This window comes from Acanthisitta chloris, unplaced genomic scaffold (genome assembly GCF_000695815.1).
Source record: "Acanthisitta chloris isolate BGI_N310 unplaced genomic scaffold, ASM69581v1 scaffold8740, whole genome shotgun sequence".
Taxonomy (NCBI): Eukaryota; Metazoa; Chordata; class Aves; order Passeriformes; family Acanthisittidae; genus Acanthisitta; species Acanthisitta chloris.
The window spans coordinates 35,058-56,964 of record NW_008651050.1 but is presented as its reverse complement, the minus strand read 5'-3'; the positions used below and the strand labels follow the sequence as shown (position 1 = coordinate 56,964).

The following is a 21,907-nucleotide window of genomic DNA, read 5'->3' as shown; positions in this document are numbered from 1 at the left end:
CATTCTTCTTTTCTACATCAGTTTTTGGAGGGCTTCTGTGTGCTGCGGTATGTTTTGGATGCTTACACTGTGTGATGTGTGGCACGAAGCTCTGGTGGGTGAGTGTGTGAGGCAGCTATGGAGTGTCTGTGTGGTGCCTCATGCTGTGACTGTTCTGTGTGACTGCAGCTGTGTCCCTTCTGCAGGGTGAAATGGTACAGAAATGGTGACTGGCTGCAATAAATGCTGCTTTGTGATACCATGGAAAATCAGTTAGGGCTTGACTTTTATTTGTTGCTTGTTGTGCAGGAGGGAACTATGTGTTAAGTGCATCTTCCTGGCGGGAGGGACAAAAGCTGGTAAAAAAGATCCTGGGTCCAGCTCCCAGAATAGAACAGGACAGAAGAGCTGTATCCAGTGACAGAACAGGACGAGAGAGAGCTGCCAATTCTGGTAAGTTGTTCTTTCATCACTGGGCTTATTCCAGTTTACTTAATTTATTACCTAACACTGCCTGTCTGCGGAACGGAGCAGACGTCTGAGGCAGAATGTGGTCAGTTCCTTAATAAAATTCCTCCTATTTTTAACCTGGAATTGGAGGGAGGTGGGGGGAGTTTTGCTCACATTCATGGTTGGGATGTGTAACCTCCCTTCCCATTGTGGGAAGCATTACCTGTGCCTGGCACCTGAGGGGTGGAATGTGCTGCAGAGTTGCTTGGGGGCTCTGGAAAAGATGAGATATAGGTTGTATTGAAAAAAATGGCTCATCTGCAATCTGTCTTTGCCTCTTGAAGCTCATAGGGAGAGGAATAGCTAGCAGTGGTCCACAGGCCAAATGAATTTTCCAGGTGTGCTGCATGTAACGCATAAACTGTGATCGGGCATCACTGTTTAACAGGAATTGTGGTTCTTCCAGATGCTGGATAGCATCATCCATGAGCATCATAAATCTTCACTGATTCCTTCACCAGCCTTTTTCAGAATTTGTCCAGAATCTCAGGGCAAGTAAGGGACAGTGGCAGCTGGTGCTGCTTATGCCTGTGAGGTGACAAGGCTGGTAAGAGTCTCAAGGTTGTGGATTCAGTCTAAGCAAAGGCTGCCACATTCATTCTGTGACACTTGAGTGAAGCAGAAGCACATTTACAGTGAGGTCTGTGCTCCTCCCTCATCCTCACTCTTGCAGCTGTTTCAGTGATGGCCTGTAATTTCCTGAATTTGATCGTCACCTGAAACATTTGACACTTGATTGTGGCATTTTTTTCTTCAGCAGGCTGCATTGGAAGGACAGGTTCAGATTCCAGACTGGATGTGACCCGTAAAACCTCTTCAAGAAGTTCTGAAAGGAGTACTTCAAGAAGTAAAGTACGGTCTGAGAGTAATCTGAAGAAACTGGATGCTCCTCTTCCAGATGATAACCAAGAGGATCATGGCTCTGTGAATAAGGACTTCCTGCCTCTGGAGATACGTGGAATTCTTGATGACTTGCAGTTGGATTCCATGAGTACAAAGCAAGAGAAAGATGTGGAGAAACAGAACCAAAAATCTGTTTTGCCCGTTCAAAATACCAGGAGCCACAGTCCAACCAAAAGGAAACCAGACAAGGTAGGTGCCAGCGAGGAGCCCCAGGTGATCTCTAAGAAACGCCACTATGACTCCAATGAGGTTCGTCAGTACATCATCAAGCAACAAGAGGAGAGGAAGAAGAAGCAGAATGAAGAGAAGAAAGCACAAAAGGAAGCGACAGAACAGAAGAACAAAAGGCTCCAAGAGCTGTACAGGAAGCAGAAGGAGGCTGTTGCTAAAGCAAAGAATGTGCCTCCTCCTGAGCCTTCAGCAGCCAAACGGTTACAGGAAACCTATTCCAAACTCCTGCTGGAACGAACACTTTTAGAAGAGCCACCTCAGCTGCCTACGGTGCAGGAAACACAGGTACAGCTGATTCACTAACTTCACGTGTTGCAGTTTGCAGGAATAGGAGGTTGTGTGTTTAGGAAGGTCGTGGCTTGTCCTAGTCTGGCAGTTTTGAGTTAAGCAGAAAGAACCAAGAGAAATGTGTAGCTTTTGCTTACACATGGTGGTTTCAGGGTGCAGCCTCCTTGCTGGCTGCTTTTGGCATGGCAAGGCCTACTAGAGAGACGCCCGAAAAAACATCTTTCAGTTATAAATGGAAGATGAATTCTGGATATTAGCCTTTCAGTTTTAATGAGAACTTCTGAACTCTGACAGACTTTTGCAAATGCATTTTTCTGCTTGTCTTTATCTCCAGCCCAGACCTGGTTATCAACCATCCGGGGAATCCGACAAAGAAAACAAGGCTCAAGAGCGTCCTCCGAGCGCCTCCTCAAGCAGTGACATGTCCCTGTCGGAGCCACAGCAGCCCCTGCTGAGGTGAGCCAGGGTGGACCTTTGGGGACAGAGGGAAGTGCTCCTGCTTTCCCCTCTGAGAGATGAAACAGACTTGGCTAGTGAGTGCATGTTCCAGTGAGAGTAATTGTCTTTGTGGCAATTGTAATGTGTCCTGGCAGTAAAGAGGAAGCTGATGGAGGAAAGCACGTGAGAACTTTGTGGCTAATTAGTGAGTCTGTAAATAAATAAAGTGAGTGGTGGTTGCTGGTAACCTGCTGACATCAGTGGGATGTGTGTATCATATTGGGACACTGTTTCCTCTGCCATTGCCATCGAGGGAGAGAAGCTGTATGAATACAGCTGCTGATTTTTCTTACCTGATCAGTTCCATGGTTCTATTTTATCTATTGTCTTGCATTCAGCCTTTAGTTACTCTCTCTAAAGTACCAAAAACCTCTGCTGCTGCCTGGAACTAGCATTTCCCTATTTCCTTTTATGCTGCTTTGCCAATTTTCAAGTATTCATTGGATTGTCAAAGTTTTTCTTACCTAAGTCAAGGTGCCTAACCAAATGCTTGAATATAAAGAACTGAAAATCCTGAAGTTGCTTGAATATCCTCATTATCCTTGTTGTGCAAGTGTCTTCATTTTTAATTACATGAGGGTATCTGCTTCTTAAATACAAATGTGCTTCAGTATCTGTACCCTGACTTTGTTAATTCAACAAAACCTGTTTCCCTTCTGGAAAAGTTCAAGGAAGCACTAGGAATGCATGTGCTGCTGTGTGTAGAGCAAACTGCTACAGCATATGGTGGTAAATTTTGTTAGTGTAACATCAGAAGGTAAAAAATTAATTGCTAATAGTGGAGGAGAGATGAGACTTAAAGGGCTGCCTAAGTTTTTCAGAGACTCTCACAGCAGTCAGGGAAACAGTTCAGGATTTTCCAGGTTTCCTAGGATTCTGAACATGGTGAAGGAGGATCTCTTCAGAGCTTTTGTCGTGCAAATGGGAGTTATCTGAAAATAAAACCAATGTCTTATAGAACTTTAAGCATCTCTGTATATCCCTCCTCCTTTTCTCTTAAGTGTTCTCAAGGCCTGGATTAAGTGGCAGCTCCACTGGAATACAGGCTGGGTTCAGCTGTAGAGGGAATGGTGCTGAGAAACTCCAAGGAAAAATAAGTTTCCTTCCTTTTGAAGTCAGGAAACTTTTGTAAAAGACTTACTGCTGCTGCTGAAAAATCTCAGCTTTTTACAGTTCCAAAACAAACTGTGCACCATAAAGGGCGTTTCAAATTTGGAAGGTGCTGTGTTGTTTGGTTTGTTGATTTTTTTGTAACACTCTGTAACTGTTTATTGTCTCATTCCCTGCCCTTCTGATTCTACAAAAAAATAGTTCTTCCTGAAAATTGTTAATGGCAATGCTGTATTTTAAAACAACAGTCTTTGTGTAAGTCATAGAATCAACCTGGTTGGAGGAGACCTCCAAAATCATCAAGTCCAGCCCTACCGTGGTCACTAGCCCATGGCACTGAGTGCCACATCCAGTCTCAGCTTGAAAACCTCCAGGGATGGTGAATCCACCTCCTCCCTGGGCAGCACATTCCAATGCCTGATCACTCTCTCCTTAAAAAATCTCTTCCTAATATCCAACCTAACCCTTCCCTGGCAGAGCTTGAGTCTGTGCCCTCTTGTCCTGCTGCTGGTTGCCTGGGAGAAGAGACCAACCCCCACCTGACTCCAACCTCGTGTCAGGGAGTTATAGTGTCATCAGCCTAAATGTTGACTTTTCATTTCAGGAGCGATATGATGGAGCCTCCATGGGTACAGCCAGACAGGCTGAGCCCAAGAGTCCAGCTCCCTCACCCACAAGCTCTCTTGGGCTCAAATGGAGGCCCTTGTTCCCAGCACTGGAGCCTGGAGCAGATGGAGCTCTTGTCCAAGGAGTGTGACGCGATGTTGGCAGGCAGGAGGAGTCACGCTGCGCCCGTGGGGTCACTGATGCCTCAGCCATACCTGAACCCACCTGCTGCACAGCCAAATCTCCTAGTCAAACCTACTGCTAGCCAATACAAGAGCAAACTAGATCGCATTGAAGCTCTGAAAGCTACAGCTGCTTCCCTTTCTAGCAGGATTGAAAGTGAAGCCAAAAAGTTGGCTGGTGCTGGTGTCAACTACGGTACCGTGTGGAACTCGGAATTTATGCAAGAAAACCAGAATGATGGACGGTGGGCAAAGCCTGTGAGTCCTCCTGTGAGGGAGGAAAATGAAGATGCTTTCTCAGCCAGAATTCAGAAAATGTTGGGTGCCTGTGTGTCTCATACAGCCTTTGATGACAACCTTCCTGGGGTAGGCAACCTTAGTGAGTTTAAAAAGCTCCCTGAGACCATCAGGCCTCTTGCTGATGTTGTCAGCCTTGGATTGAGGTCCCCTGCTGCTAACAGGCATGAGGGGATCCTGGGACATTTATCCAAGAGACAGACTGACTCCCCAGGGCATGAGAACCAGGCGTATGCTCAGAACAAGGCTGTGGTTCCTCCTGAGTCCAGCATCGACTCCATCAGCGAAGGACCCCTCCTGAGTGATGGGAACCTCTCTGAGGAGGAAGGAGGCCAGCACAAACAGATGCCCCTGAAGATGCTGGAGACATTAAAAGAGAAGGATTTCTGCATTCGGGAGAAAAATGCTTTTGAGCCCATAAAGGAGTTTCAGAAAGCAGCTGAGAAGTACTCACCACTCTTCACTCAGACAAGTGATGCACGCAGCAAGGGGCCCTGGGAGGAGCTGGCAAAGGGAAGTCCCCACAGTGTCATCAACATCTTTGCAAAAAATTATCAGCTTCATGGTAAAGGTAAAAATGGAATAATTTCTCAGACCTCTTGTGAATTACTATTTTCCCAGTCTTACTACTCCTTACACTTTATGCTTCGCAGGTAAGGGATGTGCTGTTAGAGGTCTCAGTCACGAGTCTGTGTAAGGCATGATTTACACCTGGCTCATGCAGGATGCTTCCTTTCTTTTTTATTTTTTGTAGAAATCATAGAATATTAAGGAGTTGGAATGGAGCTTGGAGGTCATCCAGCCCCAACCCCTGCCCTGGGCAGGGACACCTCCCACCAGAGCAGGTTGCTCAAGGCTCATCCAACCTAGCGGTGAACACTCCTAGGGTTGGGGCAGCCACAGCCTCCCTGGGCAACCTGGGCCAGTGTCTCACCACCCTCACAGGGAAAACTTCTTCCTGATATCTAATCTAAATTTCCCCCTCTTTTCAATTTATCCCCATGGCACTTTGTCCTATCACAAATTTATTCCTCATTTTGAGTACTGTTTCTCTTGCCTGGAGCTCAGTCTGAGAAGAAATATTGAAGAGGAAGTTGATTTTTATCTTGATTCTTTTTCCCTTCATTTTATTTCTCTCCAAGATGATTGCATTAAGTTTTCTGCAGGTGCCTCTTCTCTAAAGCACTGTGCTCTTCAAGGATGTTTTGGTGGGAGTGTGTTAAAGCAGTCAATAATTTACAAAAAGAGGAAGACTGTACTCGTTGCGTTGTGTTAAAACTGCCATGGGATGGCTGTACTGCTGTCCTGCTGATGGTTTTGTGCTTGAAAAGGAGTCTTGTGGTTGGGAGCAGTTCCTTTCCTGCAGCTTTATTACCTGTTTGATGCACATTTGCCTTCGGTATCATTTTGTCTTACCCCTTCTTTGTCCACACCTCAGTGTTTGACGAAAGGCCGAACGGAGGCTCTGCCCTTCTGCGCCCTTTGCTCCCTGCCTTGAGCCCCCCAGAGAGTGTGGCTTCTTATGAAGATGACTTTGCCTCATCGCAGGGAAGTAGCACTTTAACAGACAAGAAGATTGCACGTGACCTCAGGTAAATGTATTAGACTTGTTGTCAAAATGCAGAATTCCACAGAAAATAGTGCAAAATTTGTTTCGTAATGTGCTGTGTGTCTTTGCTGCTGTGATGTGCTCAAAGTCAGAGTGGTGAAGGACTTTCTTAGGACCTTGCAGTTAATACAGCAACCAGCATGGTTCAGACAAGAAGGTTAGAGTCAAGTGTTCTGTCCTCCTTGTGATTTTTGGTGTTCTTCAGACTGGATAGGTAGCTTTAGGCAAGGTTCTTACCCTTTAGAGTCAGGTGAAAATTACTTCTCCAGCTTGTGTGGCTGCTGTGATGCTCAATTAGTCTTTGTAATTTGGAATAAAATAGGAGATCTATTTGGAAATCTTAAAATGCCTTCAGTATTCTGAAACTTTGTAAAAACCTTACAATTGCTTTCTGTAAGGATTTAGCAATGCTTAGTAATGGGTATATAAATTGAATGTAGGAACTTCTAAAACTTTGTTCAGAGTAAAATCTGAAAATTGTAAAACCTGGACTTTGTGTTAAGACTGAATTCATGTGACTTTGTGAATTTCCTAAGTTTTCCCTCCTAATTACATATATTTTGGGCACCTTGGAGGAGGCCACAATACTGTATTTGTACTGGTGATACTTCATCTCAGAAGGAAGGAAGGTAAAAGGCACTTTGCACACTGAAAATGTTGGCTGCAAAAAGTGGTTTCTTTCTGATTAAGACAGGTTTTGTAATCATTCATTCAGAGTTGCTCAGATTTCTGTCAGTTGATGCTGTCTGTATGCCCAGGGATTATCTGACATTGCAGTCACATCTGGGGTCATTTGTGGTTGAGATCTGGAACCAAAATTGGAGTGGATGGTTGTTATCCATCTTGTACTGTTTCATATTGGTGGAAGTATGTTGCAATATGTCCAATATCATGTCAAACTTCCCAGTGTTTTAGCTGGCATAGTTTTTAATCTCAAGGCCAAAGCTTTGCTAGATGGGTTTGATTTCAGTCACCTGCAGTTTCAGTCATCTGTCTCTAATTCAAAGGGGTTTGGTTTTTCTTGTGCGCAGTGTACTGTGAGAGCTGGAAGTCCTTAACCACTATCACTGTGCTCCTTTATAGTGTTGCTGGCAGCAGCAATTCAAGCATTCAGGAAGAAGTTCCAAGCAGGAAGTCTCCCCATGATCCTCGATCTGCAGAGCTCACTTCCCAGCACTCCTCTGGGCCACGGTCTGCAGCATCTTCTCGCTCATCTGCTTCCTCTAAAAAGAGAGGGAAAAAGGAAAGTGAGTGCACTACTTGAATGTAGAATGTCCTTTATTTTATGAAGCAGGTTTCAGATTTTTCTTGTTAGGAAAGTCCCAGCTTTTCTACATATCCGGAAACTGTAATACTGATGGAATGATTGATTTATTCCTCCAGTGGTTCCTTCCTAGATTCTTTTTGACTCTGAGTATTCTCTGACCTTAAATACCTTGTGGGAACTATCCTCAGATTCTGTAGTGAGGAAATGTCAATAGGCTGCTGAGAAATCAAGAGTCTTGGCCATGTTTATGAATGTGACAACAAGTTTGCCTATATGCTTTGTCTTTGGATCAGTTTCCATAAGTGCACAAAGTAATAAATACACTTCTTCCCACTGTAACTTGTACATTACCAAAGCATGAGGAAACTTGAGGGCTGGTACACTGTTACTATATAAGCAGTGGATAACATAAGGAAAACCTAGGTTTAAAGCAAATAAAAGCATGTGAAAAGTGGGATTGGGCATTGCAATTTATCTCTCTTCTTGTTTTATTTGCATTTATTTACGTTTCTTGCTTGTTGGATGCATAGACTTCTAATCAAAAGGAATCTTTAACTGGGGGGGGAAGTTCTCATTTAATCATTTTGGGGCTCGTGGTGGTAAGATATTCACATGTGGAATAGCAAACCAACTTTTGGCACTGTTGTTTCTTCTTAGGGTTGGACTCTTTTAATGGAAGCTCTCACCACTTCTCTGTGGCCGAAGATAAAATACTGTCTGAGTTGGAATGGGGATCCCAACAGGCAAAGAAATCCTTATCGAGTAGCAGAATTTCTAGCAAAGAAAATGAGCAGAACCCAGATACAGACAGCACACTGGAAAACTTGTCTGGACACTCCCTGGTGAGGTAATGTGAACTTTCTAAGACTTTATGCAAAGAGAACAAAGCTTGGTAGTGTTATGGCTCTATCTTTGGATATGCAAAAAGAAAGTCACGGAAATGACCAAATGTTACTAGATGGGTATAGGGAAAATGATTTTCCCTTGGTTTTAGGTATGAAAGCCTAAAGTAGATGTCTCTAGTAAGAGAAAATACAAATCTGATTGCTTCCCAAATGCCCTGTGTTTTTGTGAGGATAACTGGCCAGTGTAGGTGTCCTGTCACATTCAGTACCCTAAGCACTGAAGTACAGCTTTTGTTTCCCGCTTCTCGAATTGGTCTGTAAGAAGTGTGTCAGGGGAAGTATCTAGTGAACCTGTGGAGTCATCCTGCTCTCTTCAGTAGATCCACAGACTTTTTTGGCTGTGCTTGTGTTCAGCTAATGTTCACAAGCCTGTCCAGCTCTGTGTGTTGCTGCTTTTTGAGAAATGAACCAATCCTTGGAAAAGAGCATGTAAAAAGAGGAAGAAACGTTAATTTTCTGTTATGTCCTCAACATGTCTAGCTAAAAGTGCGGTTTTTCTGCTAATTGCGATGAAGGTGGTCATGAAATACTTAGTTTTCACTGCACTTTTTTTCTACAAAGCAGCAAGTAATATGAGGGACTTCTCATTCTGTGTTGGTGTGGAGCAGTTCTGAGGTATTGACTTCTGTCAGCTTTCACTGACATCCAGTATCGTGTTTGAAAGGTCCTGTGACCTCCTAAGGTTTGTCAAGTTGAGCATAATGTCTTCCTAAAGGATCTGAGCAGCCACTATTAATCCTGTTTGACTTAGTAAAATTAGAATAGTAAATTTAATAAGTGTCTGCATAATTTTCTCTATGTTTAAAAAAAGAGATGTTTAATTTTCTGTTATGAAGTGCTCCTGTCGTATTTTGCTAACTGTTTAAGTCAAGTTCTGGCCTTCAAGCATTGCATTGTATTTTGGTGAGAGAGATCAAAACTCAGGGCAGTGGCTTAGCACGAGGAGTTGCATCTATATGCTGATATCAGCCTGCTCAGTTTTTAAAGTGTACATGCAGATGATTCCATCCTGACTTTCTCATGCCAGGTGCCTAACAGGAGGCATTGAAATTGCTTGTCTGGTCATGTAGAACATGGAAATGGTGTTAATTCTGTGTGTGTGCTCTGACAAGGTCTAATACTTTGAGGAAGATGGGGTGCTCTGGGAACTTAACCCTGAACTGGGATACAGGAATAAAACCATTTTGTGAAGACACTGACTACAGGCAAACTGGGCCTGTGCACACCATAACAGACTGAGCCCTTTGCATGTCTGTTTGGGGTGTAGAAATGGAAGAACAAGGCTGTGCTTTATTGTCCTGCCAAATGGCTGCACTCAGGAGAATATTGACTCCTTTTGTTTTTCATTTCACTGCCAGTTTCTCAGACAAAGGAAGATCCCAGAAGACACCAACTTCTTCCCCATCTTCCAGTTCCCAAAAGATGCTGCAGTTTGATTCTGCAGGCAATTCAGCAGAAAGAGTCAAGTCACCTGCTGGCTTTTCTGGAGGTACAGCCTCAGGGCTGAAGCCTAATGTAGCCTACCCTGACTTGAGCCTGGGAACTAGCAGGTCTGTAGCAGGAGCAGCCTCGGCGAGTGGTGAGTATTTTGTTAAAACCGTACTAATCCCAGAGCAGTTCTTGGTTTCAGTTTTGGATGTGGGACACTAAAGCCTGTGGAGGTTGACTAGTGAGTCTTGTCCTGCAGGATGTATGCGCTTCTCCCCCGCTGGTCTTCAGCACCGATTGTCCGCAGAGCTGAACTACCTTAGTGCTATCGAGGAGTCTGTGCGGCAGCTCTCGGATTTGGAACGGGTTCGAGGCATATCCCTCGCCCAGCAGGAGAGTGTTTCCCTGGCTCAGATTCTAAAGGTAACGGGGAAAATACTGCCTTGTCTTAACATTCCTTGGGGTGTTTTGTTTTGCAGGAGAATCAGTCAGATTAGGGCAAGTGACGCTTTCGCTAGCAGTGCAGAGAAAGTGTAATGGGCATGATGGAGCATTTCGGAAAAAGTCCACTTTGTAGGAGTGATATCTGTTAGGTTTCTTAAGTTGGCACCAAGGAACTGGTGACTCTGCAGTATGTGTTGTTAGCTGGAGTCACTGCTATGGTTGTGTTCTTCAGTCAAATAGAAACATGATTGTTCACTGAGTCTGATGTTGGGTCCCAGTGCTAGGCAGTGCAGTTGTTCAGGCTGGATCATTTGTTTTATTCCATTAAAAGGATCTTTTTGGTTGAAGTTTGACAAGATTGCTTGTTCCAGTAAGTTGATTTAATTGGTCACCTGAACTCCTTTCGGCACTGTGGTGGAAGAGTATGGGGAATGTGCATTGTCTACTGCCTGCTTTGAAAGGAAGGTCAGTTGGTAGGTTGACAAGTTTATTTCAGCAGAAGAGACACCACCAGTAGAGCAGATCCAGATCTTTCAGAGGTAGTTGCAGCCAGTGGCTAAGGCCAAACAGATCTTTGTATTTAACTTGCATGATTAAAACTTGTTTTCCTAATCTATAGGCACAACAGCAGCGCCATGAGCGGGACTTGGCTCTTTTGAAAATCAAGGCTGAACAAGAAGCTTTAGAAAGTCAGAGACAACTGGATGAGACCAGGCAGAAGGCAGCTCAGGTAATGCTGCCCTTCAAAAAATGTGGAGTGTGTAAGAGGCAAAATACTGTAAGTAAATCCATGGCTAGGAGTATTCTTAATTTAAATCTGTGAACATATGGAAGTTCTAAAAGAGTTTAATATGGCTAAAAAAAACCCTCTTAGGGACCAATTTCAAACTTTCTTCTCCAGATTTTGAGAAATAAAACTGTAGTTACTATAGGCAGAATATTTTGAAGAGCTGAACTGGCTGTGTTTATTGCATAGGTCCATGCAGAGTCCCTGCAGCAGCTGGTTCAGGCACGGCAGGAGGCTGGGCCAGAGACCCCAAGCAAGGCTGCAGCCAAGCAGGCAGAAACTGCACTGCTTGCTGCAGATGCAGCTCACCAGCTCCGTGAGGTGAGTCCTCAGTGAAGGGGAAAAGCTGTTCTAATTTCAGTATTATTATTGTGAATAATTTTTTGCCTTGTAAGTTGTTTGCTGTTTGGTGTCATTCCTCATGCAACTGCTTTACTTTCATAACGTGACAAATGATGGGACTTCAGAGGAGCTTCTCTAGCATTGTTACTTAGAAGTCAGTCAGCAGCCTTAAATCTCTGTTCCCTCTTCTTGTGATCTTCCAGTTAATGAACTGTTAAGAATTTTGTTCTTCCAGGATAGACTGATGATAGTGAACATGGCATCTTTAATTTGGAAGAGTTGCACTCCGTCAGGGATTGATCCTGTGTCTGTTTCATATGCAAATCAAGTTAGAAAAGCAGAAAAATGGCAGTTTTGCTTACTTTTGAAGGTAGGAGTACAACAAATGAAAAAAAAAAAAAGGAGGAGGGAAGATCTTTAGCAAAGCTCTTGACCTGGGCAGTGGTGCTGGGCCAGCAGAGTAGCTTCTCAGTCCCTGCTCACAAGTGTCTCCTGACATTCAGCTGTGGAGACAAGTATTTTAACTGGAATGCTGCAATAGAAATGCCTGTCACCACTGTGCTGGGAATATTTTTGGATGTACACTGTAATTTATTATGTATAAAGGAACAGAGTGTGGAGGAACATATGTTCACAGAGCAATAGTCACCTCTACACCCAGAAGTGACAGGTATAATTACAAACCATTGCACGCCTGTGTCTTACACAGGGGCTGTAAATCAGTAAATTACCTGCCAGGATGACTGTTTTCTCTTCCAAAAACGTTTTGATGCTGATAAACTCATTGTATTCCTTTGTCTTCTGTTGTACTCAGATGACAGAGCTAATACGGAGCCCAATCTCAGACGGTGTCAGTGCTCCAGCTGCTCCTGTCACCACCTTGTTTGACCACCAGCGGCAGCATCATTCCGAGTTCATGAGGCAGCTGAGAGCCCGAGCTGATACCAACAGGTTCTGCCTCATGTTTCACATCTTGGGAAGGGGGAAATAACATCGAATCATAGAATCAACTGGGTTGGAAAAGACCTCAAAGATCGAGTCCAACCCTACTGTGGTTACTAGACCATGGCCCTAAGTGCCGCGTCCAGTCTCATCTTGAAAACCTCCAGGGATGGTGAATCCACCACCTCCCTGGGCAGGCCATTCCAGTGCTTGATCACTCTTTACATAAAAAAAAGATTTGTTGCACTTTTATTTGCCTATTCTCAAAGAAAATTTTAAGGTGTCATGTTGAGCATTTAAGAAGAACCTGGATTCCATCTGTATGCCCTTAGTAGCATATGCCAAAGGTGATGTTAACTGTTTCCCTGAAGGTCTATATAAAAGAGTACTAAAAGATTGTCTAAGTGTTTGTGGGATGATTTTGCTAGTTTAAGTGACCTTTTAGCAGAAATTTTAGCTGTTACCACTTCCAGTAAAATGATGAAAGCTTGTGAAACCTGTATTACGCTTTGGTTTGAGGCAATGCAGATTTATACCAAATGCTTCTTGTTCTCAGGAAATGTGACTCTGGTGCCACATCACAAGGTAAAGAGGAGACAGGTGATTCAAAACAGGCATACTCACCAATGTTTGATAGCTACTTAGAGAGCTCAAGATCAAAGGTTCATGAGCAGAGGTAAGAAGCTTTTTGTTTCCTGTTCACTTACTTGATCAGTTAGACCCCATGAAGTTTCTCACAGTCTTCTTGACCAATTGGGGCAGTTTTGTCCTCTGTAGTCCTTCTGAGTTTTAAAATAGTATCTCTATCTTGCTCATCCTAATAAAAACTGTAAGGAGAGGGGCCTGCAATCATTTGTCATCAGTACTCATTGCCAGGTGGAGGTTGTACCTACCTTCTAACCACTTGGATTCAAAGGCAGGGGAAAAAATAACAAGTTCCACTGTCAATCAGCAGCTTGATGTGGAGTTTTAAAGTTGAGTTTTGAAAACAAAACCAAACCCGTTGCATGTTGATTATTGCTGGAATTTTAATCACGGTATTCGCAGTAGAAATGTAATACAAATATTTTGAAGTGTGCAAAGAAATTTTCAAACTAATTCTCTGTTGCTGACACAGCAGCACCAGCAGTCGCCAGGAGAGCCCTTCAGTTCCAGCTTCTAAGGAGAATGAGAAGAAGCTTTCCCGGCGTGAGAAGATCAGCAGCAGCATTGAAGAACAGGCTCACACTGCTGCAGATGATTCCTTGCCCAGTGACAGTGTGTTGTCCCTGCCGGATGAGAAAGGTTGGCTGTACTGTGTGCCTGGGGAGGGAGGAGGGAGGTGCTGCTTCAGAATGAATTTCTGAAATAAATGGGGGAAAGTGTGTGAAGGAAGCTGAGCCCCAGGTGAATTGTAGTCTCTTAAGAGGTAACAGGTTGGCACAATGAGACAGGAACCTTTGAGGTTCTGCACGAGAGTGATTCTACCTGCTGTGCTAGCTGTAGCCAGATGTTCACTTGCTGAACCTGCAGGCTGAACCCCAAATGTTTCAGCAGCTCCAGGAGTGTTTATACCTGTGTACAGAAGTCTGTTAGGTCTTTTGCAGCTGGATAACAGTATTTCATGGTGTCCTGTAACCCAAGACCCCTCTTTCCTATGTAAGCACCCATTTTTCTGTACTAGAGTAGTTATCTCCCTGACGTTCCTCCCCCTCTCACTTTACTGAGATGAGGTAGACTAAAACTGCATTCATGGTATGTACCTGAGCATAAAACCCCTTCCCTGATTTCTCTCTCAGATTCTGCTTCTGTTGCAACAGAATATTCATTGAAATTTGATGAGTCCATGACAGAGGATGAGATTGAAGAGAAGTCCTTCAGGTCTTTGCTGCCCTCTGAGAGTCACCGCAGAAATAACCTGGAGAAGAAACGTGGTAATCGAGATGACTCTGATGAGGAGGTGTCCCCAGAAAAATCAGCTCTCTCATCTATCAAGGTAGGTCAGGCAACCAGAGTTAAGTTAACTGCACTGACATGGTTCAACTGATGAGCTTCAAGTGAGCCATTCTTAGTTGTGTTCATAAGCTTTAGGGTTCTTTACCTCCCTGTGGTTCATTGAGCATCTCAAAAGAGAGAGATGTATGTATCATGCTGCATGTCACTGTTGTACAGTGTGATGACTTAGGGAACAGTCCATCCAGGCCTCTACCTTGTGCATTTGGAGAAGAGGAGTGACTTTTTGAGGTAGGTTATGAAAGCCCAGTAGATTAAGTCTTTATACTATGCCCACACACAGTTAGGAAATATGAGGGGATGCCTCATCTCTCTGGCCAAAGTGGGGACATCCCAAAACTGTCACACAGCCCAGGGCAGACAAAGCTGGTCTGCACAAAGCTAAGACAAAATACAGTTTCCTTCCTAGACCCGTTTTTGTGTGTGTGTGTGTGTGTGTGTGTCTGTGTACACACACACACACACACTTTGTAATTGGAAAAAGCCTTGGCCTTTCTGTGTTAATCAAACCATGCCAAATTTGCCTTGTCTTCTAGGAGCTAAGCATGCCATTCTCAGGGGGGCAAGATAGTTTCTCTAAATTTACCATGGAGATGGTGAGGCAGTACATGAAGGAGGAGGAAATGCGAGCAGCTCACCAGTCCTCACTGCTTCGGCTCCGCGAGAAGGCGCTGAAAGAGAAGACCAAGGCTGAACTAGCTTGGCTGGAGCACCAGAAGAAGTAAGGCAGCTCTGAACACATGTTATTGCTGACTGACCCTTTTGTTGTACTTCTTAAGGTTTTGTTTCCACCTCACCCCACTATTGTTAAGTATCAATGGTTGAGCTGCTCTGATGTCAGTAATCTGTACAAGTGTTACTGGCACTTGGAGAGAACAGCCCAGTTTGTAAATGTGCCTTGATGTTTGCATTGAATGTGGCTTGTATAAAAGAGAGTTTCACTGAAACAGTGGAATATCAGATGTTTGTTGTCAGGCAAGGAAGGTAATTGCCAACCATTACAAGCTTTAATTCAGGATAGTATAGAACTGCAAAACAGTTTGACCTTTATTTTCTTGATGTTTGTCTGAGGTCATTTTAGTTGACTCAGACAATATTTTGTGAATCTGGATATGTGTTATACTTAATGATTTGCTTCCAACCTAACATATGCTTTGTCCTGGAGTGCCACTTGAGGGACCCAGTGATGCTTCTAATCAGATTAAATCAGGCCATCAACACAACCAACACAAACAAATGCAGATTAAATCTCTGCATGAGAGGACCATTGTTCATCAGATATTTTCTTGCACTTTCTTGTCATTGTGGGTTCGACAAAGGATTGTGAGGCAGTGACCCAAGTGTCCTTCCTGTTGTCTGTCTCAAATGGTGACTGTGCTACCTCTGCAGAGCTTCTACCCATTCATGTGACATCTCCTGTACCTGCAGTGGCCTTTTAACTGTGCCTGTCTGACTGAACAGCATGAAATATTCCACTGTAGAGCATGCCAAGGATTAAGGGTATATAGCTTTCTGCAGGTTAGGGAAAGTAAACTTTTCACTTTAAAGAATAAAAGGCCTATTGTACCCTTTTTTCTTACTACTTTATAGTTTTTTGTTATTTTAAAATAATCTTATTACTCTATTTACATTTATATTCTTTCTTCCAATCTGCTTTCAGGCATTTGAGAGACAAGGGAGAGGATGACAAGATGCCTCCTATTCGAAAGAGGCAGCGTGGTCTGCTGCTGAGATTACAGCAGGAAAAGGTAACTGATGCCCCCTAGGAACATCCTCTTGAAACCCCTGTGTACCCATTAAATGTTTCTTTCATTCAGATAAGAATTGAGAACACACCGTAGCAGCTTTGGCTAGGAAACTAGCAGTATTCTTACCACTAAGTTGTATTTGCGTTTCAGTAGCATTCAACATGGAATGATAGGACAAGGAGCAATGGGAATAAATTGAAAGAGGAGAAATTTAGGTTAGATATTAGGAAGAAGTGTTTTTCCGGTGAGGGTGGTGAGACACTGTCCCAGGTTGCCCAGAGAGGCTGTGGCTGCCTCAACCCTGGCAGTGTTCACAGCCAGGTTGGATGAGCCTTGAGCAACCTGCTCTGGTGGGACGTGTCCCTGCCCAGGGCAGGGGTTGGGGCTGGATGATCTCTTAAGGTCCATTCCAACCCCTTAACATACTGTGAAACTATGTTGCTCTACAGGATCCTTCTGTGTCTGTAATCTCACTGGTTAAGACTTTGAATTATTAATTGATCTCTGTTCTTTGCTGCTGAAGTTCAGGCTAATCACTTCATCATGTAATTGCAGTCATCTTAAACCCACAGCAAGGCCACTGTGGTAGGTTTATGTGTGTTCCTGAGTGGGGTCTGTCCCAGTGCTTATGCTGCATCTTTTCTATCGAAAAGGCAGAAATTAAGCGTCTCCAAGAGGCTAACAAGGCTGCCAGGAAGGAGAGGCAGCTGATCCTCAAGCAGCAGGCAGAAATAGAACGGATCCGTCAGACTACCATGAAACTGCAGGAAAAACTCAAGTCTGCAGGAGAAAACAAGATGGTGAGTGCTCAGCACACAAGCTGCAGTCTTCCCTCCTTGGCCAAGCAGCATCAGTGTTTATAGGAATGGAAAGCTACTGGATTGGACCCATCACTTGGAAGTTGTGTCTCCCTCAGATGGTTTCACCCTCTCTATCCCAGCAATTTTGTGTTTAATTCCTTTAGAGCATTGTTTAAGGAAATGCCTTTGGAGAAGTTACAAAATGTTTTAACTGGGCAGCAGATGATACTTGTTCATTTTCAAGCTGAGCTAATGACCTTGGGAATATCAGGTTTTTGATGCTGAGATCTCTCAGGCTTTGATTTTATTTATTTGTCAGACATCAAAGTACTAAATGTAAGCACTAACCCTAATCTTGCTGCTGTGTGTGTGTCATTACACCAAGTTTCTCACATCTGCTTTACAAGGTAGCAAGGTGGGATTTTGGTGACTGGCTACCTCCTGGCAAGATTTTGAGGAGATACGAGTTTAATAGTAGTAGTAGTGGGGAAAGGATTGGCTTCCTGTTTGGGTAACTGAATTCTGGTGAGATTTTTTTTTTGGTTTTGTTCTGGATATACTTAGGGGAGAAGTTAAATTATGGAGAGAAAGGGTGTACCAAAAAGCTTTGTGTCAAATAAAAATGAAGTTGGAAAGTGAAGTTAAACCTGCAGGTGGACAGACTTCTTTGGAGTAGTAGTTGATGTAATCTGAAGAGAAATGAGATAAACCAGTTTTGACCAGATTTTGAAATACTTTTAACGTTGGGTTTGTTTGATTTTTACACTTAACTGCAGGAGCTTCACAGTGAGGATGACATCAAGCAGAGCAATGGTTCTAGCCCACTTCCCACAGATGCAGAGACACGCAGTCCTTCCCCAATCTCCATCTCCAGCAGTGAGACCAGCAGCATTATGCAGAAACTGAAAAAAATGCGCAGCAGAATGGATGAAAAGTAACTACAGTTTTCTTTCTTCTACAAAATGTTGCTGTTTTATTAGAATGAGTTGTTTTGGCTCACATCTGCACTAAAAATGGAACTTAATAGTGTTGATATCGTATAGACTGTGATCTGCATTGCCTGAAAAATAGGTGATTAGAAGCATGAATAAAGCTGTATTAATCTTTGAATATAATCATTTAGAGGCTGCAGTTCTTGCATGAATTATTGAGATTCAAACATCATTAGCTGGTCAAGGTAGTGTTGCAGAAGATTGGGTTTAATATTCCTTGTACTTGATAAAGTTGGTAAAAGAGCATCAGTTTGAAATGTTGGTGTTTGTAGGCACAAGGAATGTGGACAGGCTCCAGCTGCATGGTACCTCCCATCAGAGTTTCTATTGCAATGAGAGACCTGAAGTTAAATGGTCAGAATGGTGCTTGAATTTTGTATCTCCCCTTTTATCTTAAAGGGGAAAACATACAGGAAGTGAAACTCAGGAATTGCAGCACCAATTTTTATCGTGCTATTGTAACTTAGATGTCAATTCGATTGTCTTAGGCAACAGCTCGTAACTGAGTCTGAGATCTGACTCACAGAAAGACACTGATCTTGTCAGGCAGGTGATTTCTATCTTATTTTCCAGCTGCTGATATTAATCCTGATTGTATTCAAATCAGCTAGGGATGAATTCTGTAAGCACGTCCTTCATTAGTGGAGGTGGTAAGACCTTTCTTGTCCTCCTGTGTGGTTCACAGGTTGGAAAAATGTTGGAAATGGTTGTTAGACTTCAGAGGAAGCAGTGAAACTACGTGCAGTCCCTGGGGCTGAAAACCAAGAATGAATTTCTTGATCTCACCTCTTAAATTGTTTTTGAATAAAAAATGGTTTCTGCATCTTTTCAGTGCAGGAGTTCCTTTGCCTGCACTAAACACCCCAAATGCTTTACCAGCCTGTTCTCATTAGTTTGAAGCCTTAAATCCTTATTTGAGACTAATCCATTACAAGTTTGGCCTCTGCCAGTTGCCAGAGGAAATAGTCTTGACTTAGTTGATTTTGTTGGACCTATCTGGTAAACTGAACAGCCAAAATCACAAATGATTTCAGGTTTCTGAAGTGTCATATTTCCAAAACTAAACTCCTGGCATTCCAAGGCATATGAAAACCACCCCAGTGTTGCAGCAGCAAATCACAAAGTGTCTTTTGAGGCTGGTAAATGGCTGAAAATGAGGACTGGAAAAGCATGTGCTGCAAGCCATGCTGACTCCTGGAGTTTCCAGAAAACAAGGTTTTCCTTCTGATCCTATTTTTTCATTAAGAGAGTGTCTTTGTCTTATTTTTTTCCACTTGAGGTTGGACAAATTTCAAATGGTGATTAAAAAAACAAGCTACAACCTAGGATTTTTGAGATACAGTGTTAATACTAAAAGAGATGACAAATATACTTGTATATTCCAGACTTCCTTTGTCACTTTTTATCAGGTAGTGGTTTTGTCAATGTTTTGTTTGAAATCTTATTTTTGCCAAGTACCTTCATTTCTAAGCAGCATTTACAATTGCAGAAAGAATTACATATGAATAATTGTTGCTATTACAAGGGATAATAGCAGATATAAGTTTTGTTCTGCCCTTAAAGATGTTTTAATCATCAGTTGATCATTATTTCATGCAGTTGAAAATACTTCTCACCTGGAGAATATTCTCAAAAGCTGGACAGCAGGATTTGAACTGGAGCTATGGCTTTTAGGCAGAAAAGTGGAAATTGTGTGTGATGTGATGTATGTGGTCATGTATTTTTGTTTTTATGGTTTTGTCTTGGGTTGTTGTATCTGTTCAAAGGAAGTAATATTTTGTGTAAGCACAAGTGATTCTCTAGAGCTTGAGCTGAAGCTTTTGCACACCTTTGGCAGGATAGTGGTAGCAGTGATTATTGATTGAAAAACAGTGCCAGCTAGGTATTTTTGAATGTTCTTGTTTGTAAAACACATAATATTAATAGTGAGACATTTGGTTTGGGGTGTCATGACAAAGCTGCCATTTGAGGGGAATCAGTAGGGTGTAAAGTAGGGCAAAAGGAAAGAAGCTGAATGATAAACACCCAGGAACTGGAGGAAGGAGCTGGGAAAGCCTGCTATGCTGGATCTGCTGTACTCCACAGCAAGGTGGAAACCCTTTGGCTTCCTTGCTTAGGAAGCAGCTTTAATATTTGTCTTCTGCTAAAAGGGGAATGAAAAAGAGTTCTGTTTTAATTTGGATGGAAGAGGCTGTGTAGCCTGCATGTGAACAGGAGCATGCTCTGTCAAAGAGAATTAACCACCTCCCCTGGCTTTCCTTGCATATGCAGCTTTGATGAGAGTCTGTGCAGTGACTGATTAAGTGCTCATTTTCTTTTGCTTTTCCTTAATATGCTTCTTGGCTTGCTTTGTAGTTGGTAGGGCTAAATGGAGCCTGGTGTTTTCTATAAATTCCATAACTCATTAGGAATTGGCCTAAAATGGTAATCCTTTCAGAAATACCATTTTAAGCACAGCTGTAAGTTTGTGTGTTTTTAAAAAACAATAGGCCTTATCTTTCTGCAGTTAGTCCTTCGAATGGAACAGGCAAATGTGTTCAAAGTTTCAGACCAGCAGAGTTGTTGATATTGCAAAACCAGTATGATACTTGCTGCTAATAATGCACTCTATCCACAGAATAGCAGGAGAAAGAGTGGGTTAAGATATGTTAACCAGTGCATATGGAAATCTGCATCAAAGTGATCAAACTCCTTCCAAAACTGAGAGAACTGCAGCAGTGTGGAAGCAGCTTGCCTTGCATTAACAGAAAATGAATTGTTATAAGTGTGTGATCTATAACCTTCTGCATAACAGTGTATAGTTTTTCTACTGCAGATGTTGGGTAATAACTATACAATGTTAAATGCAATGAAGTTTAAAATTCTTTGCTAGATGCTATCCTTTTCTCATTCTTTCTGCCTTTATTGCTATCTTAGTTTTAAACTCTTCCTCCTTATTTTGTAGACACTGCTCTCCTGTTCACTACTTCTTCTCTGTCTTTACGTCTCACCACTGGGCCTCTCTCAGTGTCTGTTTTCCCAACCTCCACCCCAAATTCCAGCTGTATATCTACAACCAATTGGTCAGGTAACTGTATATTTCTCAAGTGATAGACTCTTTGATAGAGCATGCTCTGTTCAGTCCTAGAAAGTTTAGAGGTTCTTCAGTGTCTTCACTTGCCTCAGTGTTTCCAGGTCTTTACCAATGATACAGATAGAGAGAATCAGTCCACCCTCAGCACCAAGCTGAGTGGTGCAGCTAATTCCCTGGAGGGAAGGGATGCCATCCAGAGGGACCTGGACAGGCTTGAGGAGTGAGCCAGTCAGTGTGACCCTCAGGAAGGTCAGCAAAGCTCTGCACCTGGGTCAGGGCAATCCCCACTATCAGTACAGGCTGATGAAGGCTGATACAGGATGAAGGGATTGAGAGTAGTTCTTCAGAGAAGGACTTGAGGATGCTGGTGGACCAAAAAAATTGGATATGACCCAGCAATGTGCACTTGCAGCCCAGAAAACCAACTATGCTGACCTGCATGAAAAAACGTGGCCAGCAGGTTGAGGGAGGTGTTTCTCCTGCTCTGCTCCACTCTGGTGAGACCCCATCTGAAGTCCTCTGTCCAGCTCTGAGGTCCCCAGTATGAGAAAGACATGGACTTGTTGGAGCAGGTCCAGAGGAGGCCACAAAAAAATCAGAGATGGGAACACTTTTCCTATGTAGAAAGGCTGAGAAAGCTGGGGTGGTTTAGTCTGGAGAAGGGAAAACTTTGGCCTGACCTTACTTGGCCTTTTCAATATATAAAGGTGCTTATAACACAAATGGAGAGAGACTTTTTACCAGGGCCTGTAGTGATAGAGCAGGGGTAATAGTTTAGTCTGAGAGAGGGTAGATCTAGGTTAAATGTGAGGAAGAAATTCTTCCCTGTGAGGGTTTTGAGGAGTGGCAGAGGTTGCTCAGAGAAGCTGTGGCTGCCCCATCCCTGCGAGTGTTCAAGGTCAGGCTAGAACAACCTGTTCTAGTAAAAGGAGTCCCAACTCATGGTAGAGGGATGGAACTAGATAATCTCTAAG

The 21,907-nt window shown here is 43.1% G+C and overlaps 1 protein-coding gene across 1 annotated transcript in view; it reads left to right on the top strand.

The window, feature by feature from the left end:
* Positions 1-288: 288 nt before the first annotated feature.
* Positions 289-21,907, top strand: part of CEP350 (centrosomal protein 350kDa) — a gene marked incomplete at its 5' end in the record, with an annotated part of 45,115 nt that continues 23,496 nt past the window's right edge. Inside the window, 19 exons of the mRNA XM_009071483.1 lie at positions 289-432; positions 1,250-1,908; positions 2,246-2,367; positions 4,124-5,175; positions 6,043-6,196; positions 7,297-7,460; positions 8,138-8,327; positions 9,744-9,964; positions 10,073-10,236; positions 10,877-10,987; positions 11,234-11,365; positions 12,201-12,337; positions 12,885-13,004; positions 13,446-13,612; positions 14,107-14,303; positions 14,857-15,041; positions 15,981-16,068; positions 16,722-16,868; positions 17,645-17,802. Of these exons, the coding sequence (XP_009069731.1) occupies positions 289-432; positions 1,250-1,908; positions 2,246-2,367; positions 4,124-5,175; positions 6,043-6,196; positions 7,297-7,460; positions 8,138-8,327; positions 9,744-9,964; positions 10,073-10,236; positions 10,877-10,987; positions 11,234-11,365; positions 12,201-12,337; positions 12,885-13,004; positions 13,446-13,612; positions 14,107-14,303; positions 14,857-15,041; positions 15,981-16,068; positions 16,722-16,868; positions 17,645-17,802 (4,312 nt within the window). The remainder of the gene's footprint in view (positions 433-1,249; positions 1,909-2,245; positions 2,368-4,123; positions 5,176-6,042; positions 6,197-7,296; positions 7,461-8,137; positions 8,328-9,743; positions 9,965-10,072; positions 10,237-10,876; positions 10,988-11,233; positions 11,366-12,200; positions 12,338-12,884; positions 13,005-13,445; positions 13,613-14,106; positions 14,304-14,856; positions 15,042-15,980; positions 16,069-16,721; positions 16,869-17,644; positions 17,803-21,907) is intronic.